At 43.3% G+C, this 24,689-nt stretch overlaps 1 protein-coding gene across 10 annotated transcripts; it reads right to left on the reverse strand.

The window, feature by feature from the left end:
* Positions 1 to 2,215: 2,215 nt before the first annotated feature.
* Positions 2,216 to 24,689, reverse strand: prdm15.S (PR domain 15 S homeolog). Of its 10 annotated transcripts, none has more exons than XM_018248931.2 (25): positions 24,553 to 24,689; positions 22,255 to 22,300; positions 21,455 to 21,548; positions 20,829 to 20,982; positions 20,412 to 20,655; positions 19,349 to 19,474; positions 18,948 to 19,046; positions 18,271 to 18,492; positions 15,363 to 15,534; positions 13,512 to 13,693; positions 13,193 to 13,287; positions 12,123 to 12,210; positions 10,349 to 10,516; positions 10,030 to 10,124; positions 9,820 to 9,951; positions 9,443 to 9,577; positions 9,042 to 9,205; positions 8,801 to 8,880; positions 7,550 to 7,669; positions 7,135 to 7,266; positions 6,901 to 6,984; positions 6,466 to 6,641; positions 5,372 to 5,449; positions 3,977 to 4,183; positions 2,216 to 3,736 (listed from the first exon to the last, which is right to left on the reverse strand). In XM_018248931.2, exons 2-25 carry the CDS (start codon positions 22,289 to 22,291, stop codon positions 3,236 to 3,238), a joined length of 3,585 nt encoding a protein of 1,194 aa, XP_018104420.1. In that variant the 5' UTR covers positions 22,292 to 22,300; positions 24,553 to 24,689; the 3' UTR covers positions 2,216 to 3,235. The 10 variants fall into 10 exon arrangements, with proteins under 10 accessions (XP_018104420.1, XP_018104419.1, XP_018104418.1 ...); XM_018248930.2 differs by having other exon boundaries at positions 6,466 to 6,644; positions 24,553 to 24,688; XM_018248929.2 differs by having other exon boundaries at positions 10,340 to 10,516; positions 24,553 to 24,688.

The following is a 24,689-nucleotide window of genomic DNA, read 5'->3' on the forward strand; positions in this document are numbered from 1 at the left end:
ACCCGCAACCGACCTTAACCTCAGTACTTTGACTATCAGATGGTCGAATAGTAGACCGATTTTTACTTCGAATTGTTCGATTAGATAGAAATTGAACCATTCAATGGTCAAAGTGCCCAAAAAAATAGTTTGACATTCAAATTTTTTACAATTCGAGTTATTCCCTCGAGTTTAGTAAATCTGCCCCATAGGGTAAGCACTGCCTACTCATTTCCCATTGGCCATTTCTCTTTTAAATACTGTGTATGGATTGTTTAATGGTCAGCCTATGAGTAAGTGTCCTTGGTAGACACGAAATGCGTCAGGCCTGGTTCTTAATTATGGAAAATAAATGTAAGCTTTTTTTAACTCTTTTACCTGACTCCGGCTTCAATATTTCATGGGTCCAGGCTTGTGCCAACCTCTTTTGAAGTTTTCTGGTGTTTGACTCCCCTTGCTGAAGGTCTGGGGCGTGTGCACCCAAGCCTCACATTTACAGCGGGAAGCTCATACAAAATGCCTTTAAATGTATCACATACTGGTTACACAATTTGCTTAACAACTGGAACAACCCTAATAAATCCCATGAAGGAAGACACAATGCCAACGCAACATCTGATATATCATTACTAAATCCCACCAAGGAAGGTGAAATTTCACTTCTGGTCAACCCCCCCCCCCAACTCCATCACAAAAGGCACAATGCCAAGGTAACATCTCACTTCTCCTATTAAATTCCACCGTATAAGGTGCAGAGCCAAAAGTGTCGAAATGTAGTGTAGCATTGGTACATCCCAAATTGATCTCACCAAAAAAGGCACAATGCCATGTAATATGTGGTCCAATAATGCCAGCATAACATCTTTAGCCTCAGTATTAAAGCCCACAGAGAAAGGCTCTCCAAGGTGCAACAAAACAGGGATGAAATGCAACTGCAGAACCTCAGCATTCTCCCCTCCCATTGGTGCAACCCACTGCTCACTATAATGCAGAAATCCTATGTGTTATGCTATTGCCAGTTGCACCACCCCCACACCAGCAGAACCAGTACATTCTTACAGCCTCCCACTGCTTCCTGTAAGGACATGCTTCTGCACATCTGCAGCGCCCCCTTTTGGTGCTTTTGCATTAACATTTAAGGGAAAGTTGCATATCATTACATTCTCTTTAATTATGCATACTTTATTTGAGTGGAGTTTCTTCCATCTACAAGAACTTCTCCATTTTATCCATGTAATCCAGATTTTTTAAATAAATTCCTTTTTCTCTGTAATAATAAAACAGTCGATTGTACTTGATCCAAATGAAGATTGCAAAACCAGCCTATTGGGTTAATTTAAAGGGATCAGTCAATTTCCCAGCTGCCCCTGGTCATGTGACATGTGACTTGTGCCTGCACTTTAGGAGAGAAATGCTTTCTGGCAGGCTGCTGTTTTTCCTTCTCAATGTAACTGAATGTGTCTCAGTGAGACATGGGTTTTTACTATTGAGTGTTGTTCTTAGATCTACCAGGCAGATGTTATATTGTGTTAGGGAGCTGTTATCTGGTTACCTTCCCATTGTTCTTTTGTTTGGCTGCTGGGGGGGAAAAGAGAGGGGGGTGATATCACTCCAACTTGCAGTACAGCAGTAAAGAGTGATTGAAGTTTATCAGAGCACAAGTCACATGACTTGGGGCAGCTGGGAAATTGACAATATGTCTAGCCCCATGTCAGATTTCAAAATTGAATATTAAAAAAAATCTGTTTGCTCTTTTGAGAAATGGATTTCAGTGCAGAATTCTGCTGGAGCAGCACTTTTAACTGATTCATTTTGAAAAATGACAGTATCCTTTAATGTTTAAATGATTTTCTAGTAAACTTAAGGCAATGAGATCGAAATTATGGAAAGATCTGTTATCCGGAAACTCAAGGCCCCATACCTATAGTATTAAAGGGCCACAATACCTTAATTTCAAATAATCTCTATGGCTTTGCCAAATAGAAATATTAAAAGCTGAATGTATATTTTCCTGGTTTTCCAACTAGTTCAGCTGGTTTATGCCTAAGCAGCCATATCTCTGTGGTTGGCTCCCCGGCCACAACTCTCCTATTGGCTGATCTTTGAATCAAAAGAAGCATTATTTGGCATCACTGGGGGTACGGTAAATTGGCCAAATGGCATCCTGGATTATTTATAATTTTAATTTCCCTAAAAACACCAAAATAAAAACACCAAAATAAAAAACGACTTAATCTAGCGTCAGTTCATTTTTACTATAGCCGTTTTCAGGCACAGAAATAATACAATAACGATTAACAAACAAACAACTTGTTCTTCAAATAACAGAGCATAAACATTTTCAATACGACAAGTGGAACAACAAGAATATGTTACCGACAAGGCCACAGAGTCAATAAATAAATTGGGGTAAATAACAAAAAAAAAAAGTCACATTGTACAATTTGGCTAAGAAACAGGAATTAGTATACAGTAATTAAGCCAAAATGTCCGACTTAATATTTATTTTATTGATGCCTTGAGCTAAAGGCTGGGACTCATGGCAATATGTCACATGGATGGTGGTTATTAGTGGAATCACATAGTGATCTATATCTGTATGTATATAGTATGCTTCTGGCGCATGGATATTATATGATCACACGTTGGCAGTTAGGTAGCACAATGAAACATATGACATTGTCTGTATTGAGATATGATGATATTTATCCAATATTGATCTTTTTCTAATGGCCTGCTAGTAAATTCTATTACACTCTGTAGCAAATACTTCATCTGAGGCCTCCTGGGCTTAGTCATAAATATTATACATTATTAGTGGAGTAACCATGGATACATGGTCCCAACTGCCATCAATACCTGCAAGGGGGGCGGGTTTGAGATCGGTTATGGGGTTTTACTCATTATGAACTTCAGTTACGCAACCCACCAGCTCTTGTGAAGTGAAATGCCCACCCAACTTCTATGGTCTCTAGATAATTTCAGCCTGAAGCTAGGTAATCAATGACCAATCACAAGTTCACAATTACAACCTGATCCAACCAATAGGAACATCTGCTTACATATATGCAGAGTTCTTACAGCTCATCAGTCTAAATGTTACAGTAATGGCCCAAATACAGTCTTTCAGTATTTTCCAGTGTCAGGATAGCTATTCAAGGTAGTTCGTCACAGAAATAACGACATGGTGTTTTAGCTGATGAACCAATCGCGGCTCTGATAGCTGCACATCCCAAACCTCCACTCCAGAGATAGCTTAGTAACTGTACATTTGTCCTTGTGTGTCTGTGTGAACCTCCTGCACATTGTGTGGCCCTGATGACTCCTGCTCAGCTTGGTCAGAGGGCTGATCTTCTTCAGGAGGAGGTGGGGTTTCCCCCGCAGGCACTGCCCTCCATGTCAGTGGTGCCTCACTAGAAATCTGACCTCCCAGAGGGGCGATGGAGTTCACAAAAGTGGTGAGGTTGATGAAGTGCGCTATAGGCTGAGGTCCGGTGGCATCCTGTGAGGCTGCAATGGCCAGTTCTGTGGGGCGATTGTGCAGCACGGCACTGCCGCTGACCGCGTCGAAGGTGACAGTCAAGATGGAGCTGTCCAGCTGCAACTGCCGCTCAGAAGTGGCCAAGTGGCCCACGGCTACAGGTTGAAGGCTGGCAAATTGAGTCCCTGCTGTCGTAGTTATGGGCGTTACTGTAATGTTTGTTAGGCCAACTGTACAAGATGGTGCAGGGACACCATCGCTGATTGTGACCACAACCTGCAGACAAAAATATATGGAAGGATTAGGGTAAGCCTGCACATAGCCCATTATTTTATAGCTTCTCATTAAAAAAATATTTAAATATTAGTGGTTTCTGAGATATTAGCAATTTTAGCCTGCTTTCCAGCATTGCCAGGGGTTACAAATGAGTGGGGCCCTGGCAATGCTGGCAATGCTTTCCACCATTGCCAGGGCCCCAATCATTTGTAACCCCTGCAGCCTAAGCAGATAACCTACCTGCTGCAATGTCTCCACAGCTGAACCATCCTCGTCTCCGCTGTTGTGAGTAAACTCTGAGTCTTTTTCCTGATATTCAGTAAATGTGGAATCTTCCTGCTCCTCTTCTTCTTCCTCCAGAGCTTTGCCCTTCCCTGCATGGGGGGTGCCAATTCTCATCCTCTTTGTCCGCGACAAGCATTCGTTCTCTTCCACATCCAGCTCTTGCTGCAAGAACAAACAGATATAATGGATCATTGTCGCCTTCAGTAACACCTCTGTCAAATGTGCAGAGATTCCCATGGCTCGGACCCAAGGAGTTTCTGCAACGTAAAGAGCCATTATACCGAATGCAACTGCAATCACAGGAACAGCATGCAAATGAATGCTGTAACTATCATTGCTGTTGCTGAATCTTGAGAAGTCTCTACATCCTGCAGCAAAATATGTTCCCTTTCATCCAGAAAATCTTGGGAGCCTGCCCCGTATTGCACAACTCACAACTGCACGTCATTAGAAACCCTAGCGAGCCCCTTAAACTTCTGGCTTCACCGGAGCCGCTGGGTCTGTTGTCTCTGCTGTAATGACCCTGTTTGGTTCCAGCAAAAAATGACAATACACAAACTTATGACACTAGACAAATATTACTTTGATATAGACTTCTTCTGCCAGAGACTTGTCCTGGAGGGTGGCCTGTGCAGCCATGCGTGGGAGGAATCCCATATGTGCCACAGAGACAGAAAGGGAGTCAAAAATAAAAACATGCGGTTAATGTAGCTGTTCATTGGGTTATGGTACTAAAACTGCTACTATATAACTATATAACCAGGCAATTGACTATATAGCCACTATATAACCAGGCAGTTGACTTTACCGTTTAGGAGTGAAAGTAGGGAAAGGTATTTATTATTGAATGGTTCCATTGCCACTAGCAGCTGTAGTTATGTAATGGGGGAGTGGAAATTGAGGAAGACTAAGAGGTGCAACAGCATAGGTGTCAGAATGGATCTAGATGTAAGTGGCATAAGTTTGAACCTGGCTGTGAGAAGACCTGTAGGTGTGGAGCAGGCCATGAGAGGGCACGTGAGTGTAAACCAAGTCTGTGACACGCACTTGAAATAAAAGTGTCTGTCGGAGGGCGTATGAGTGCAGAAGTGGCTGTAAATATGAATAAGGACACGCGAGGAAATGTGGCTGGTAGAGGGTACATAAGTATAAAAGTGCCTGGGGTGGTGACTGTGGGATTTGTTGAGAAAGGTTGTGTGAGTGTGGAACAGGCTGGGAGGAGTGCAAGTGAGTGCAGAACAGACTGGGAGAAGCTTATTGAGTACAGAACAAACGGAGAGAAGCTGAGTGAGTGTGGAATGATTGTGGTAGGAGTGCGGTGCTGTGTGCAAGAGAAGATGTTGGGGTTACCTGTACATTGCTTAATGATGTGTCAATGGTCTCAGATTCTTGCAGGTCATCTAAGTCTTCAATCCGTACAGAAAGGACCTAATGAAAATAGGATTGTGCTTTTAATCCTTGTGTGTATGAAAATTGTGCTGGAAATTTGTTCCTTTAACCAAGTCCCATTTGATGATATTGCAGTTACTGTCTTTCTCTGTGTGTAACTGGTACTGAATTGATTGGGCAAGAACCTCAGTCACTCGAGTCCTGCTCCTAATTTGGAGTTGTAACTTTTGAAACTGCGATTTGGTTGTTCCTATTCAAACATCTGTAGTTCAGTCAATCACCTGTTGCTGCGTTTTTTGCTCATATGGAGTCATGACTGAGGTGCACATCATGGCAAGAGAACCTTTGATGCTCTAAACAATAATTTGCTCCCTAATTAGATTTGAACAAACCGGTTTGGCGGATCAGGATCATCCATCAAGCTAGAGCAAAGTTTGGGAGTTTTTTGTTTATTTTTATGTGCTGTGTTTTAATTCATCCAACACAATGTTCATCCCAGAGTCTGAAGTCCAAGTTTGTCACAGGGTGAAAAGCCCATGCCTATCCAAGAGCATGTGAATATAGGAAGTAGGAAAACCAAGTTCATCCCAACTAACAATAAGAAAGCCCATGGTGATGCAAAATAAGGAAACCCAATGGTCTCCCACCAGAAAAAGAAGCCCACCATGGTTCCCCTGCCCTGTAAGAATATTATGTTCATCTGTAGAGAAGGAGTCCCATGCCCCTACCCAGCGGCCCTGCATCTTTACCCGGAAAAAGAGGCCAGAGAAGGAATATTACATTCATATTCCGACTCCAGTGTCTGTCCCCAGAGGAGGAGGAGGCTCCCATGTCCATCCCTAGATGACCAATGTAGGGCCTTAATCACAGGGCTATTAAACAGTCACATTTTCAAAAAGTTACTGATGTAACGGTGATAAGAGGCCAAAGGTCACCTTTAAACAGTGCATTTACCATGTTACCCACTGTGTGTCAGATGTTGGGCCTTCCAGCTGTTATGTGCAACTCATCTCTTATCAATCCAAGTTATTGGCTGCAGGATTGGTGCTACTAACCTCTGGGTGCTTGCGTCTTAAATGGCGGCTCATGGATGCTCTGGTTGACACCTTGGTGCCACACAGATTGCAGCTCTGTGCCTCCACCTTGTCATGAGTGAGCTGGACGTGTTTCTGGAGCATGTACTCTGTCACGTACTTCTTGTCACATACTGTGCACGTCCACTGCTTCCCCACTTCATTGGGGGCCAAAACAAAGAGAGAAAAGTGACAAAGCAAATTCAACTGAAAAGGCCTTCCTCATGCATAGCACCAAGCAGGGGTATTTAAAGTACTGCGCCCCCTCGTGCTACCGATGGAAGGTCTCGTTTACCATGTATGATGCAAAAACAGGCACAATGACCTCAAAACAGCCCTTTACTATGGACGGTTGCCTCTTGTGTGGAGCACAAAGACGTTCAAGTGCACTGATGCTGAGAAGGAAAGTATATTTACCTGTGTGAACAAGTTTGTGGGTTTCCATGGTGTTCTTTTCACTGAATGTTTTTCCACACAGTTCACACATGAAGTCTTTGATCCCTAAAAAAGAAGGAAGAGAAAAGTTCTCATTGGTGGGAAGCCAGCCCTCCTTATTAAGCACAATTTCAATCCCCCCCCTGGAGGCTGCATGAAGTGTACGCAAGGTTCCTGGGTAGCTTTATGTTGTGCTGGGCTGCAGGTGGGGCTCACCTGTGTGTCTCTTGTAGTGTTTGAGCATGTTGACCTTCTGAGCAAACCTGCGGTGACACTCCACACACTCGTACTCCTTGATACCCTTGTGCAGCTTCATGTGGTGTCGGAGAGCGTGCTTTGTCTTCATTCCTGAACCAAACAAACCAATCACAGCTCAGAAATACTACTTCTACTGCGATTTCCACTTTCCTATCATATCCCAAGAACATCTGGATCATATCATACTGGATACATTTTTTTTTTTTTAATTTCAGTTGGGCCTAGATCACGGATAGGTGCTTCAAATGCTGCGAACTACAACTGCCAGCACCCCCTAAAAATCTGGGTCCAATGAAATAGGACTGATATAAGGTTAGGCACCGGCATTTCTATATCGGTCAATAGTTGCCATGAGAGTAAAAGCAGCAATTACCTTTCCCACATTCAGCGCAGAGGTACTCCCGGAGGTTGTCGTGGACCCTCATGTGCTCCTTTAACATATCCTTCCGGGCAAATGATTTCCCACATTGCTCGCAGCCGTGACTCTTCACTCCTACAAGGTTTACAAAGGAATCCGAAGATTAGAATAGGGAGACATAACTGCTGCCAAGTTTGCACCAGATAAACTGCACTAAGCCCAATGTACACAGGAACAAAGCCACCAGTTTATTGCATATGTAGTCACATAATCAGTCTGTAAGCCTCTTGATAACCACCAAATACATGTCTGCACCCGGGGATCCAAGCTATTGTCACTGAAATGAATGAGGGTCAATGCAGAAGCTTTGTTGCCTGTCCATTAAGCCAGTAATGAATTAGACAACTATGCAGCCTAATCATTCAATGTGCTATTCCCTCCAGCTTTAGTAGAATTAGCTATAGGTAGAATTAATTAGTGTCAGTAATCTACAACTACTGTGCTACAGGAACTGAAAATGCATCATCATACAAAACACCATACAAAGCATAGAAGAGGGGGATATTAGGATCTCCAGCTGTAGCTGATTGTAATGTGAATGCAATTCCAGTCTAATTGCTGGCTTTCCTTCTTTCTTTTAGGGAGGTATGCAATAAAATACACTACGTTTGCCCATGAGCAGTAGCCCATAGCAACCAATCAGCAGGTAGCATGTAGTGGTCACCTGTTTAAAAGCAAACAACTTATTGGTTGCTATGGGATGGCTTACTGCTCCTGGGCAAATTTAGTGCCATTTTTTACATATGGGGGTAAGATGAGAGTCTTAACCCCATATGTAAAAAGGCACTACGTTTTTTAGGGATGCACCGAACCCAGGATTCGGTTCGGGATTCGGCCAAGATTCGGCCTTTTTCAGCAGGATTCGGACGAATCCTTCTGCCCAGTGAACCGAATCCTAATTTGCATATGCAAATTAGGGATGGGGAGGGAAATCACGTGACTTTTCGTCACAAAACAAGGAAGTAAATGTTTTCCCCCTTCCCACCCCTAATTTGCATATGCAAATTAGGGTTCGGATTCGGTTCGGTATTCGGCCGAATCTTTCACAAAGGATTCGGGGGTTCGGCCGAATCCAAAATAGTGGATTCGGTGCATCCCTAACATTTTTAGAACAATTACGCTTTAACGTGTTCAGGTTTTTTTTACGAGTTCTTATTCTGTAATTAAAGCCAAGAGAAGTGACTTAAATGTAAGAACTGTTTCTACCTGAGTGAATGAGTTTGTGTCTCTCCAGGTTTCCGATGCTGTTGAAAATCCTGCCGCAGACCTCGCAAGGGTGAATGTACCTGAGTAAACAGAGCAGGGCACTTTAAGTACAGAAGGGACAGGACAATTTGCCCATGGGCAGTGTCATTGTGCAAACAGGTAAGAAGCTGAAGAGCTTGGCAGTATATGGAGCTATGTTGGTCCAGCAGCAGCAGCTAGCATCGTGCAACTAAACACTTACTTCTGCACCTCTGGGTCAGGCAAGTTCTCCCGGTGAATGACCATGTGAGCGTGATATGTTGCTTTAAGGGCAAAGCGTCGGTGACAAATGCTGCAGTCATAGCCATTCTCTGCATGAATATCCATGATGTGCCTGAGGTATTCCTTCCCCCGAGCAAAGGAGATCTAGGCCAGTAATAGAAACACAATATAAAATAGCAATTACTGACTTTACTGGGTGACAACCTGGTGATTTCTCTCACTCATAGAGTATATTGTAAAAAACAATAAATATTAGGACTCGCACAAGTTGATGCACATTGTTTCTCCCTTAGGCACATACTTGGAGCACTTGTATCATCAGCTGGTGCAGGTTAGTGCAATGATCCATGAGCCCCAATGTATACTATAGGACTGTCCCACCTGGCACCTCTTGCAGCTGTACTTGTGGGGCTCCGTTTCTACACTCCCATCAGAGTTTTCGTCATTGTCCTCCGACGAGATGCCAATCTTCCCAATGAATTCTTCCCGCTGCTGGTCATTCATCAGGGCAATGTCCTACGGGGTCAGATTCGTACAGTTAAAGTGGAATCCATTCAAAATAACTGCAACAATAATGTGCACAAGATGGGAACCTGTAGCACCCGATCAGATATTTTTTTGTCTAATTCACAGTCTATTGCTGATTGGTTGCCAAGGGTTGCAGCACTAGAGGCTTAGAGTAAATGTGCATTCTTCTGCACCTTGCGTCTAAAGCAATGCATGTTTCTGTGCCTTTACATGTGGGCGATAGGCATTACCTTGAAATGGATGTGGATGTGATCCCGGAGAACGTCCACTCTGAAGAATTTTCGGCCACAGATTTCGCAGGTGTATTTCTTGTCTCCGTGAGTGAGGAGGTGCTTGTTCATGTTACTTCTGCAGGAGAACATCTGTATGGAGAAGGAGATGCATCATATTTATAGGGCACATGGAACTGAAGCCCAATGAGAAACAGATCGGCAGCTCACCTTCCCACATACAGGACAGGCAGATGGTTCCTTTTTATATCGGATTGAATTGTTGGTGTTCTGATGGAGGCTTTCCCGTTTTAGCCGCCTCACTCCTGCACATAACATCACCAAAACCAAGATGACAGAATGGAATATACATGAATCATACCGAAGTCTAAAATTCCTACCCCCTGTGGCCATTCAGCCTTTGGTAAATAAAACTAGCAGCCTTTCTACCCTGCCCAATACCCTCCTTCTATATCTCCAGCCTGGCCAGTTCAATTGGACAAGGACATTCTCAAACACACACAAATGCAAGTGTAACTACCATTTTCACCTTCCAGGTGCCTCCGGTGATGCTCCAGCATAACGTCTCTCCGGTAGAACAGTTTGTTACAGATCTCACAGGCAAATTTCTTCTCCCCATGCTTCTTCTTGTGCTTGGAGAGGTTGCTGTTGGTGGAGAAGAAGCGGTAGCACATCTCGCACTGGAACGACTTGTCATCTGCACGGTGAGAGAAAAGAGTTGTAGAGAAGAGAAGATGGAAGTGCATCTCCTTCCCCAGAAAACAAATCTTCATTCTCCAAAGCCTCTGGTTATTTCCTACGGAACTCTCTGGACACTGGCCCGATTCGCTGACTTAAAGTCTATACTACAGTAAAACCTCGATTTTATGTATCTTGATTTTAAGTATTCCCGCATTTTACATTTTTTATTTGTGGTCCCACCAATTTATAATGCATTTCAATGGGTGCATTTCCCTGATTTTAAGTACCGTTTTCCCAGATTTTACATCAAAATGTTGTCCTGATGTACCCAAAAACTGATTTTTTTCCTCTATGAATGTTATTATTTGTGAAATAAAGAGGTTTAAAATAGTAACCAGGTGTATATTTTGCCATGGTTCTGCCTGTAAATGGTTAATTCCAATTAGTCTGCCCCTTATAAAGTCCTGTACCAATCACTTATTGCTTTAGGTTGTGTATGTGACGGACAGAGAGACTTGCACATGCCCCCCATAGTGTAACATTAACACTGCAATGTTTAACCCTTGTTATTAATACTGTAAATATTGTATCTCAAAGTAAATCAGACTTCTGTGCTTATATCCTTTCAGTATTGAAGAAAAAGTTACTTTAACACATTTCCCTGATTTTACATATTCCCGGATTTTACATAATTTGTTCCTGGTCCCCCCCTGCAATCATCCTGCCAACAGAGGGAGCTCTACCTCAGAGTCCATGACCTCCACTTAGGATGAGATAAAGGAATCTCCTATGGAGGCAGGAGTGCACAAAGCATGCCACCATCTGTACAAGCCAAGAACACCTGCCAGGCTACACATTAAGCTGGTTGTCATAGGCCTATCTGAGAGCAGACACACACACAGCAGTTGTTCCCATGGGATAGATACAGGGCAGCCTCTGTCAGGACTCTCTGGGATTCAAACTATGTTTTCCTGGGACAATGCACCTTCCAGTTGAGCCACTGGAGGCTCTCATGGCTGCTTCGAGCCAGTCCTCCTACCTACATTGTATTTTCTGTCTCCTCATCTCGTTACCCTTGTGTATTTCCAATTTCCTATTATGTACCCTTTATAAACCGGTCCCTGACCAGTGATCCTTGCTTGATCATCTGAGCTCCTGAGCCCGATCTAGCCTCGGACGTCTGATTCCTGACCCTTGATTCCTGGTTCCTGTGTTCCCTGCCTGGTTCTGTGTCCGTTGCCGGTGTCCCTTGCTCCTGTTCCCCCCTGGTTCACGTTACCCATCTTCTCTGGATTCCCTGGTTTGACCTTTGGCCTGTTACTCAACTCTGCTTGACTGCTGCCTGCCACTGACCTTGCCTGCCATTCGGAAATTGCTAAGTCTTCGTCCAGCCCTGAACTTCTCAGCCCGTAACTGGGTTTGCTCAGTCTTCTGTCTCTACCCAGACTTGTATCTGTTTATTCTTGTTTTCAGTCTAACCATCTAACCTCTTTCACTTTACCATGGCTTCTGCTGTTAATCCTGCAGAAAATGTGTGTCATCAGGGTTACCCAGCATATAGGCTTCAATCTGCTGAACATTCACCAGCATTAAAACATGTCAGCCTCTCACAAAACCCCCACCTGTTCTACAGTTGTGAAACTCCAAAAAACCTTGTACCCGAAAAGCCTTCTCGCAGGTGTTGCAGCGATATCTGTAATCCCCATCTACCTGTAAAGAAAGCAATTCAGGGATGTTGTCCCATATAAGAACATGCATAGCCACAGATCCAAGCTGTACCCTCCTATACTACAACACAAAGATTTGCTTTATACATGGTACAAACATGCTTGGTTAGACACCATTAAGACACAAAACAAAATATATGGGTCCAAAACCATCATCTGTAAACCTTTATGGCATAGGCTGAAAATCCTGTTGGGTGAGAACTGTATTGGTCCTTTCTAAATGGATCTAAATAGGCTCCTATTATGATTATTGGCCATTTTCAGGCAGGTGAGACTGAGCAGAAATCTTATAACTGGAAGAAACCAAACAGGGCTCAAGTCACATGCCTAAAAGGAACCCGACAAGCCCATGTGTGCCATGATATGCAAGCAGAGAAATGTTTTTAAATTGCTAATATGTATTACATGAGTGTCTTCCTCTGTTGTTGGCTGAATTGCAAGAAGCATCTCCTGATGTTCTGCTCAGCTCTACTGTTCAGATCACATGAGCAATGTAACTGAGCAGATGTTTCTTACATCGGTAAATTAAAGGGGTGAGAAAACCCTTTTTTAAACTTGTCCTGACCCTAGTTTTTGCCTCTTGCTTTAATGAAGAAAAAAACATTTGTGTTGTTTGTTTTTTTTGCACTAAACAGGGTAAATTGTGTGACACTGAAAGCCCAGTCAAAGTTTACTTTCACAAGCAAAGGAAGTCCACTGAGAGACATCAGTATAATGAGCTGCTCCTTATCCGATGGCTTTAACAGGTAGTGGCTGTGGGAAGGGAGGGGGTTTGTTTATACAGAGGGCCACTCAATGTAAGCCATGGTTTTCTTTGTTCGTTCAGAACGCTGTTAGTATTATAAACGGAGCAAGAAGCATACCATTTATTAAATTTCGAGTTAGGAAAAAACGATTACTGCATTAAATGCATTCACTGAACCTTATGAAAAGGACCCGTTTGTATGGGACACAAAGAAACCCACCTCGTTCCTGCTGTGCTTATAAGAAACGTGCTGCTTGAGGCTCTCTTTTCGACTGAAGAGTTTGGAGCACTCCTCGCACTTAAACAGCTTGTCTCCTAGGGATATAAAAGCACAATTTCAAAGGCAAAGTTACTTTCCTAGAACTAAACGCCTACAGAAGCTCCAGGAAAGGCTACAGAAATAACCTTAAAAAAAGTGTAAAATTTGAAAGACATCAGAAAACCTGCCTATAAAGCCACTGGCAATGATGTGACTGGACAGGTCCGGTATTGATTAAAAGTGTCTGTATCTTTGGATATCATGGAAATACCATGCCTACCGTGGGATCGGACATGCCGGCTAAGGTTGCTGCTGTTGCGGAATACTTTAGAGCAGATGTTGCACTGGAACACGCGCTTGTGATCTCCCAGCTGCCTCGCAAACTTGCGCCTGATCCCGTGTCGGCTGCCGGGGAGCAACATGCTTCTCTTCATGGGGCTGTTATTTTGGTGAAAAGCAAACCTGTCCAGGGCAATAAGAACAAATAAATTTAACAAGCTCCCCCTTCAGAAATGGATGTACATGGCTGATTCACGATGCTGCTGCAGAGACAGTTGCAGTTCCACAAACCACCATCCAGATATTAATCCTTTTCCTTGAATCTATAGACCTAGGGCTGAAGTTGCACAACTCTATTAAAAGTAGAGGATTTCTACACCTCCTGTGTGAGAGCAGCAATATCCATGCTCCATGTAATCCAAAGCAGTGTCTGTCCAAGTATGTCTTAAAGGAGATTGAAGCACTTTCAAGTAATGAAAATATAATGTAGTGTTGCCCTGCACTGGTAAAACTGGTGTTTTTGTTTCAGAAACTCTACTATAGTTTATATAAACAAGCTGCTGTGTAGCCATGGGGGCAGCCATTCAAGCACAGGATACACAGTAGATAACAGATAAGTACTACTATAGTTAACAAGCTGCTGTGTAGCCATGGGGGCAGCCATTCAAGCACAGGATGCACAGGATACACAGTAGATAACAGATAGGTACTACTATAGTTGATATAAACATGCTGCTGTGTAGCCATGGGGGCAGCCATTCAAGCACAGGATACACAGTAGATAACAGATAAGTACTACTATAGTTTATATAAACAAGCTGCTGTGTAGCAATGGGGGCAGCCATTCAAGGATCAGGTTACATAGCAGATAACAGATGCACTCTGTAGAATCCAATTGTATTCTATTTCAGAGTGTATCTGTTATCTGCCAAGTATCCTGTGCCCGTTCTCCTTTTTCAGCCTAAATGGATGCCCCCATGGCTACACAGCAGCTTGTTTATATAAATTATAGTAGTACTTATCTGTTATCTGCTGTGTATCCTGTGCTTGAATGGCTGCCCCCATGGCTACACAGCAGCTTGTTTATATAAACTATAGTAGTACTTATCTGTTATCTACTGTGTATCCTGTGCTTGAATGGCTGCCCCCATGGCTACACAGCAGCTTGTTTATATAAACTATAGTAGTACGTATCTGTTATCTACTGTGTATCCTGTGCTTGAATGGCTGCCCCCATGGCTACATAGCAGCTTGTTTATATAAACTATAGCAGTGTTTCTTAAGCAAACACGTACCTTTTACCAATGCAGGGCAACAGTTTATTATATTTTAATTACTTTAAAATGCTTTTATTTTTTGTTGTTACTGTTCCTTTAACAGGCTTGTTCACCTTTAAAATAATTTTTAGAATAACGCGGAGAGTGATATTCTGAGACAATTTGCAACTGGTTTTCATTTGTGGTTTTCGAGTGATTTAGCTTTTTATTCAGCTCTCCACTTGCAATTTCAGCAATCGGTTGCTACGGTCCAGATTACCCTAACAAACATGCAGTGATTTTAAGAAGATACTGGAATATGAATAGGAGAGGCCTGAATAGAAAGACAAGTAATGAAAAGTAACAATAACAATACATGTGTAGCCTTACAGAGTTTTTGTTTGTTTAGATGGGGTCACTGACTCCCATTTGAAAGCTGGAAAGAGTCAGAAGAAGTAGGCAAATAATTCAAAAACTATAAAAAAAAAAGAAGGCCAATTGAAAAGTTGGAGATAGTGTATGTTTAGGCTGTATCTGTGCAGGGTGGGAAGGAGAATAAAGCAGCCTCTCTCCATGCAATATGCTACATAGCTTACTTGGAGACGGGGGGCAGGCAGTTGGTGGCGTTGGGTAATTTCCCCAACATCAGCTCCATGAACTTGTCCTCTGAATCGTGCTGCAGATGAACATCGTCGGGGGGGATCTCCGTTATAATTTCCGCCACTCGGTCGGATGAGAAGACTGGAGTGTACAAGATGGGGTTGTGTTCTAGGAGAGACGCAGAGGGATTAATTTATGGCACTTTCACTACAGATGGAGCTACAGGTCTCAGGTGCTCATATTATAGTCATGTTTATGGTCTCATCACAACACAACTGCATTGCTGTCTATTATCTCCAGCAACAATATGAGCCTCGGCCTCTTTCTGCTCATCAAATACATTAGTATCTCAATCTCGCCACCCTGTCAAATACATCCACATCTGCTTCTCACTGTCAAATTCATCAGCTCTACATCTCTCCGCCCCACACAACTGTCACTACTCCAACCACATGTCAGGCTCTGCATCTCATCCACCACCAAACACCATCAGCCTCTGTACCACCCACACATCCAATTAATACCTCCCCTCTGCATTTCCTCCTATATTAAAGGGGAACTATCACAAAAACTCACCTTCCAAACCCTCTTTCCAGATCAGTTGTTTTCAGATTGTTCACCAGACTTTTTAATGACTTTTTCCAATGACTTTCTATTTTCTAACTGTGACCATTTTTCTTATTGAAGTGTAAAGTATAATTTTTTACCTTCTGAAGCAGCCCTGGGAGGGGGGGTCGCCGACCCTGTAAACTGTTCTGAATTGATACATTTGTTATCTTTGTCCCTGCTGAACAGAATCTCTGGGTTTCATTACAGGCAGCTGTTACAATAGATACAATAGTTGCTAATACTCCAGAGATGTTGCTGAGAAATGGATCAACTTAATGTTGCAAAATTGTGACAGTTTAGAGTCTGCGCCTGAATTACTGAGCTGCCAGACTCAAACACCACAGACAGGAACTTTAAATTTAGATTTTGGAAAAACAGTAAAAAAATAAATAATGGAAAGTAATTGAAAAAAGTCTTTATTTTTGGGGAACGATCTAAAAAATTTGAATTGGAAAAAAGTGTTTGGAAGATGAACAACCCCTGTTAATGTTTCTGTGTCTAAACAATTTTGCAACATTTAGTTGATACATTTCTCAGCAGCATCTCTGGAGTATTATGAGATTTTTTATTACCGCACACCTCCTTCCACTTATTCTGCGTAGTGGTGCTGGTCTTCCGTTGACCTTGCCAGGTCTCCTTACTGCTTTGTAATTTTGAAAAACGGTCCGCACACACCAATATTGCAGTCGGGGATTGTGCCCCTTTTATTAATGCCACCAACAATCAACAATCAACGTTTCGGGGGGACACAGCCTCCCTTCTTCAGGATAAATTCACAAAGTGCACAGTGCTCTCTGGAGTATTAGCCATTGTAACTATTGTATCAACTCTAACAGCTGCCATTGTAACTATTGTATCAACTCTAACAGCTGCCTGTAATACAATTTAGGGATTCTGCTCAGCAGGGACAAAAATAAGAAATGTAACAACTAAATGTATCAATTTAGAACAGGTTACAGGGTCGGCGACCACCCTCCCAGAGCTGTTTTTAAAGGTGACAAATAACACTTTACAATTAGAAAATAGAAAGGAATTGAAAAAAGTCTTTATTTCTGGGGAACTATCTGAAAACAACTAGTTGTTTGAATGAGAACAACCCCTTTAATATAAGCTTCATTACAGTGAAATAAGTAACTTAAATATAATCAATGAAATATTCTGCATTATTTCTTAAAGGAAAGGCTAAAGTTAAGTAAGCTTAATTAGAAAGGTCTATATAAATACACCAGTAAACCCTCAAAGTAATGCTGCTCTGAGTCCTCTGTCAAAAGAAACACAACATTTCTTTCCTTCTATTGTGTACACATGGGCTTCTGTATCAGACTTCCTGTTTTCAGCATAAACCTCTAGGGCTTGGGCTTGAGCATGCTCAGTTTGCTCCCTTTACCCTCCCTTTCCCCCCTCCCTGCTGTAATCTGAGCCCAGAGCTATGAGCGAGTAGGGAGAGATTCAAGCAGGAATGGATGACACACTAAGCCAATATGGCAGTTGCTATCCTAAACAAACAGATAACACTTCAAGAGGCTGTTTACTCAGGTATGGTAAAGCATTCTGCAGAATATAATTGTATAGCTTGCACTATTGTGGCTATTGGCAATAAACTGCTTCAGTAGCTTTCCTTCTCCTTTAAATAACCAAGTTTATCTTCACTATCCCTCTCTCAGCATCTATTTCTCTTCATTCTGTCTTCAGGCAGCAGTTGGGTGTCAGATATTCATTGACAGTTAGATCCAATATATCTTATAGGGGGACTCCATTCCTAGCAGATGTATTAGAGCTCACTCAAATAACTGATTCCAGTACAAACAAAATCTAATAAAATAACTGCCTTTTGCACAAATGCTGCATGTAGAGACACATGATGTCTGGCGATTTTAATAGAGTGAGCTCTAATACATCTTCTAGGCAAAAGGAGCCCTCCTATAAGATATATTGGATCATTCATCTGACCCCCAACTCCTGAATGAAGACAGAAAACAGATGCTGAGAGAGGAAGAAGAAGTGAAGAAGAATAGTGACCTTGATTTCAGAAACAGTACAGAATTTCTTATTTCAATGTGATGAAGCTTATATTAAATTTTCATTTTTCGCGATAGTTCCCCTTTAAAAACAACAGGCCCTGCCATTTTTGAACCCAATACAACAGCCTCCACCAATCTCTTCCAGCCAAATATACCATATTCTGCTTTTCTCCCTCTCTTCCAAAAATATCAGTCTCTGGACCTCTAGCCCCCCCCTTCCAGAAGCAGAACTTAAGAGACCAGTCTAACTGCCGCCTAAACTGTCAGTTCCCACCTGGTGGACTGTCATCATCCACGATCACAAGAGGGATGTCGCCTTTTGGAACCTTGGACTTGCGGCCCCTTTTCGGCTTCTTCTTCACCTCCAGGTTTGCATTGGAGTCGGCGCAGATGACGGTCTGGTCGGCACTCACAGTATCGCACTCCATGTAGGAGTTCTCACATTGAGTTGGAGGAGGAATCCCTTTGGCTTGTTCTAAGTGACTTAGCAAATGTTCTGTGCAGAAAAACGAGGCACAATAATGGTAAAAGGCCCTGACTTATCCCATGGGGAGCATTGTATTTATTATTCATAGGTTTATTCTAATCCTGTTAAGGCTGTTCCATGCGACAGTGGTGAGAATCATAATAACCATGACTTGGTTACATTTAGAAGAAGGATGAACAGGCCTAAACCTATCTAGGCACCAAGCTGTAAAACATCAACTCCACACTAGATGCTTTGTAGTATTGATACAAAGGTTTTATTGTAATGACAATATCCCTGTAAGGAAAGTAAAGATGCACCCCCCCCAAAAAAAAAAACAGCTGGCGCCTGCACAGGCCGAAGGGCTGAACTGTTGCAGAATAGCTTGTCAGCCAACCAATCACAAACCTGGCTTTATGGTCATAACATTAACAGCTTCAGTTAACTACTGCTCAAAGAAGTGACAAAAGGACGGGACTATACACCTGTCAAAAGATTGGGTTCGATAAAGGTGATGCTACACACTTTACAGGTCCAGTGGCAGGTTTCCACGTGAATGATGTCACTGTTGTCCTGACATGAAACTGTTAAAAAATAAATTAATTAATAATAAAAAAAAATGATATATATATATATATATATATATATAGATATATATATAAAATGAAATCAAAGTCATGCTACATATTAGTAATAAATAAACATCACAGGACAGCATGGGGCAGATAACATCCTAATGCTCTGATTGGCTATGGGCTCTGGTGCAGTGTATGTAGAAATGCTCTGATTCGCTACAGGTGAAATTGTGCAGCACAATTGATATTCTAATGCTCTGATTGGCTACAAATGTATTTTTGTCTGAAGAGCATTGGGATAGAGAACATACCTGAAGTGTAGGCTGCAGGTGGATGCGTCACTTTCATCTTTTTGGGAGACAATATGGAGGTTGGGGGAGTCTTCGAAGAACTTGGGTCCAGGTCTTTTTCAGGTTCAGCGGCCAAGAAATTCACTTCTGTTGAGGAATTTGAGTATTTATGAGTATTACAGACAGGCTGCACAGCCAAAAGCAGAAATGATTCCCTAAAAGCAACAAATAAGTAACCCCCTTTGCCTCCCCATTACCTGCAGTTTCGGAAGTCTTTAAACCCGACAGTCAAAGAGACAAAGACGTTCAAAACTTTCAGAACGGGTCAAAGGGGGGCCATATCAGTGTGCAATGAGCACCATACTTCTCTCTGCACTAGCGGAGCCAAATTTCCGGTTTTAAAACTAGAAATTTGGCTCTTAAAGTGATGGTTCACATTTGAGGTAACTTAGTATGTTATAGAATGTCCTGTTCCTATCTACTTTGCAATTGGTCTTCATTATTTATATGTTGTACTTTTTGCATTATTTCCCTTTTCGTTCTGATCCTTTCCAGCTTTCGAATGGGGGTCACTGACCCCATCTAAAAAAAAATGCTCGGTAAGGCTACAGATGTATTGTTATTGCTTCTTTTTATTACTCATCTTTCAACATGTTACTCACCAACCCTTTGGATGTTGCAGGAGCTTATTTTTGATTTGCAGACCTGGAGGCAAGTTTTGGTTGCATAAAAAACAATTTACTGCCAAACAGAGTCTCCTGTAGGCTGCCAGTCCACATAGGGGTCACCAAATAGCCAATTAGAGCCCTTATTTGGCATCCCAGAAAGTTTTTCCATGCCTGTGATGCTCCCCAACTCTTATTTTTGAATGTGGCTTAAAGGTAAAAAAGGTTGGGGACCCCTGCTCTACATCATACTAAAAGTTAATTTAAAGGTGAACAACCCCTTTAAAAGTTACAAGAGGCAGCTTTTTGCAGGCCCTGGTAACTAGTCACTCACTGCCGCCTGAGGAAAGGTTCTCATGACAGGAGCAGCCGTGCTGATTACACATTACCTCTATACAATCACACTGGGGCAGACTTACCAGGTATGGGAGGCTTGAGCAGAGCTTTCTCCATTCTCCTTGCATAGAAGGCTGCGTACCACACTCGCAGCTCGGCGCCTAACGCTATATCCTGGGAGGTAGTAAAGTAGATGTCGTGGCCATGCTGGAAGGCTGTCAGGTTCTGATGGGAGAACTCCGTGGCCGGACGCACAAACATCATCCAGTTGCAATCGTCTTCACTGGATGTGTCGCACAGCTCCACCCGCCCATCTTTGTAGAACACCTGCAGATGCCGACGTTCAGTTAGAACAAGATAAAACAAAGGCCTCTGGGCAGTGCAACAATGGCAGAACATGTGCTGCACCGAGTGTGCCAGAGGCTCCTGGTTGGTGGAGCAATATTGGTATGTGTATTGCATCAACACAAGTTACATTAGGAAACACAGTTGAGTTGTACCTTGAGCAGGAAAGCCGGATCTTTGTCTAGTCTGGAGACTCTCTTACACTCAAATGGGCCAAACTGGGTGCGCTTCACTAGCGGCGTCACTGCAAAAACCCCTTCTGTGCCTTCCTCCGCCTGCCTGATCTCCAGGTTTGTAGGAAGGGAAGACCTACAGGAACAAACAGGTAATCAGGCCTGGATTTACATACCGGGCACCCCTAGGCCAGCTCTGCTCATCGCCAACTTCCTTCCTTTCCTTTCCCTTCCCCACTTCCTACCTTTCCTTTCCCTTCTCCACTTCCTTCCATTCCCTTCCCCTTCACGGTCTCCCTCTCCTTCCTGTGCGTCCAGCACAGCACTGGAGACTGGTGTGCGGGAAATTTGCAAATCTCCCACCCATGACCAGTACCCATAACTACACGGCTGAGCGGCAGGCCATCCCTGAATATCTGCCGCCCCCCTGAATATCTGCGACCCCCCTGAATATCTGCCGACGCCCCTGAATATCTGCCGACGCACCTGAATATCTGCCGCCCGAGGGCCAGACCTTTGTTGCCTTGCCACAAATGCGGGCCTGCGGGTAACCAGAGCATATTCACCATGTTCAGCCTGCACCCCAATTCCCCACTTCTATTAATTACCGGGCTCGGCTCAAAACAAAAGAATCCTGCACAGTAACTACAGGTCCCAGCTCGGGGCATTCGGAATCATGATACTGCCCGCAGTCATCACACCCTGCAGACAGAAAAGAGAAAGATGGTAAAAGCCTTGCCTCATATTATAAATATCCTTATACAGGTATGAGATCCATTGTCCGGAAACCTGTTATACAGATCCGAATTACAGAAAGGCCGTCTCCCATAGACTCCATTTTATCCAAATAATCCAAATTTTAAAAATGATCTTTTTACCTATAATAATAAAACAGTAGCTTGTACTTGATCCCAACTAAGATATAATTAGTCCTTACTGGAAGCAAAACCAGCCTATTGGGTTTATTTAAAAGGGCAGTTCACCTTCAAGTTAACTTTTAGTATGTTGTAACTTTTCAATTGTTTTTTTAATGTTTTTTGATTATTATGTTGGCTTTAAAAAAGCCAACATCTTGATCTACTAGTTTGACTTATTCTTCTGACTTTGTCCAGCTTTTACATGGGGTCACCGACTCCATTCAAAATCAAATGCTCTGTAAGGCTAAACCACAAATAATAAAAAATTTAAACCAATTGCAAATTGTCTCAGAATATCACGCTCTACCTCATACTAAAAGTTAACTCAAAAGTGAGCAACTCCTTTAATGGTTAAAATATTATCTAGACTAGACTAGGTATGAAGATTCAAATTACGGAAAGATCCGTTATTGGGAAAACCTTAGGTCCCGAGCATTCTGTATAACAGGTCCCATACCTGTACTGTATATTGTGTAAAGTGAAATCCTTACATATAAATATAGCTTCATCCATTGGTTCCTGGGCCATCGTCCACACCTATAGGAAGAAGAAGAATAGTAAGGGGGAGGTGCTTATAATAGTGTAATAAATATTTTTACCAGAAGTGCTGTTCAGTTGGTTATTCCGGGAGGTGCTTATGTCTCACTTTTTACCCAATAGTTATTCTATTACAAAAACTCCTTCAGTGCCCAAGCAGGAGAATTGGGGAGTTGCGTGGTCCGTCTCACCACAAATCCGGGCCTGTGCCCAAATGACTTGGTGCTACACATGTTCCCCAGTGTTCCCACGCCTGCTAAGAGAGACTGCTGAGCCTGTCTGGGGTTGCTGAGCACTCACTGTGCATGTGCAACTTGGTTCTAGAACGTTAAAAGGTATTGATACCAAATGTAAGGTGATTTCCGCACCTCCAGCAGTCAGTGGCACCGCACATGCTCAGTGAGCTCTGGTATTCTGTGGAGAAGCTTTGGGGACGTGGGAAATCAAGATCTTAGTGAGGACTTCATAGGACATAGAAGCTGATGCTACCGTACTGGTTATAAATTAATCCCGATACAGACTGCACTTATGACAGGAAAGGTATGGGGCAGTTACAGTAAGCAGTGGAAGGGTTAGGGGCAGTTACAGTAAGTAGTGGCAGTGCAGGGGCAGGTACAGTAAGTAATGGCAGGGTTAGGGGCAGTTACAGTAAGTAACGCCAGGGTTAGGGGCAGTTACAGTAAGTAGTGGAAGTGCAGGGGCAGGTACAGTAAGTAATGGCAGGGTTAGGAGCAGTTAAAGTAAGTAGTGGAAGCGTTAGGGGTAGTTACAGTAAATAGTGAAAGGGTAAGGGGCAGTTAAAGTAAGTAGTGGAAGGGTTAAGGGCAGTCACAGTGAGTAGTGGAAGGGTTGGGGCAGTTACAGTAATTAATGGAAGTGTTAGGGGCAGTTACAGTAAGTAGTGGAAGGGTTAGTGGCAGGTACAGTAAGTAATGGAAGTGTTAGGGGCAGTTACAGTAAGTAATGGAAGGGTTAAGGGCAGTCACAGTGAGTAGTGGAAGGGTTGGGGCAGTTACAGTAATTAATGGAAGTGTTAGGGGCAGTTACAGTAAGTAATGGAAGGGTTATGGGCAGTCACAGTAAGTAATGGAAGGGTTATGGGCAGTCACAGTAAGTAGTGTAAGGGTTGGGGCAGTTACAGTAAGTAATGAAAGGGTTAGGGGCAGTTACAGTAAGTAATGGAAGGGTTATGGGCAGTCAGAGTAAGTAGTGTAAGGGTTGGGGCAGTTACAGTAAGTAATGGAAGGGTTGGGGCAATTGAAGTAAGTAGTGGAAGGGTTAGGGGCAGTTACAGTAAGTAATGGAAGGGTTAGGGGCAGTTACAGTAAGTAATGGAAGGGTTGGGGGCAATTGAAGTAAGTAGTGGAATGTTAGGGGCAGTTACAGTAAGTAGTGGCAGGGTTGGGGGCAGTTACAGTAAGTAGTGGAAGGGTTGGGGCAATTGAAGTAAGTAGTGGAAGGGTTATGGGCAGTTACAGTAAGTAATGGAAGGGTTAGGGGCAGTTACAGTAAGTAATGGAAGGGTTGGGGGCAATTGAAGTAAGTAGTGGAATGTTAGGGGCAGTTACAGTAAGTAGTGGCAGGGTTGGGGGCAGTTACAGTAAGTAGTGGAAGGGTTAAGGGCAGTTACAGTAAGTAGTGGAAGGGTTGGGGCAGTTACAGTAAGTAATGGAAGGGTTAAGGGCAGTTACAGTAAGTAATGGAAGGGTTAAGGGCAGTTACAGTAAGTAGTGGAAGGGTTAAGGGCAGTCACAGTAAGTAATGGAAGGGTTGGGGCAGTTATAGTGACAATGAGCTGAAGATATTGGGGCAAATATATGAGGGAATGGACAAACACACACTTGGGGCAATACTATTGGTTATTGGTTACACAGGGAAGATAATGAGATCCCGGGAGCAGCCGGCTATTAATAAAACAACTGGCCCTACACGAGCTCTGTGTATGAATGAGTTGGCCCCGCACTTCCCCACTGAGAGCCGGAGTCGCGCATCGCTACGTCCCAAGGGGCGGCCCAGCTGGGAGGGGAAGTCGCTCCGGGATCCGCACACAGACACCCAGCCGGGTTTTAACTGCGATCCCCGAGCAGAGGAGAATCCGCCCCACCCCCGTCTGCAACAAAGAACAGACGGTCTGGCAACTGGAGCGGGAGGGAGCCTGAGCTCATCCTCTCCTCGCCCTGCCTCCTACTTCTCTATCCGCCCGGCTCCCTAGTCCAGTGCCCGGCCTCACCCTCCTTCCACTCCTCCCCTACCTGCTCCTCAATTGCCCGAGGAGGAACCGAATCCAGACTCCGGGTTCCAATCCGCTCCGGAAATCACGCAGGACCGGAAGAGCACAGTTGCCGCGCGGGTCATGCTGGGAAATGTAGTTTCTGAGGGAAGAGTGGCT

This window comes from Xenopus laevis, chromosome 2S (genome assembly GCF_017654675.1).
Source record: "Xenopus laevis strain J_2021 chromosome 2S, Xenopus_laevis_v10.1, whole genome shotgun sequence".
NCBI lineage: Eukaryota > Metazoa > Chordata > Amphibia > Anura > Pipidae > Xenopus > Xenopus laevis.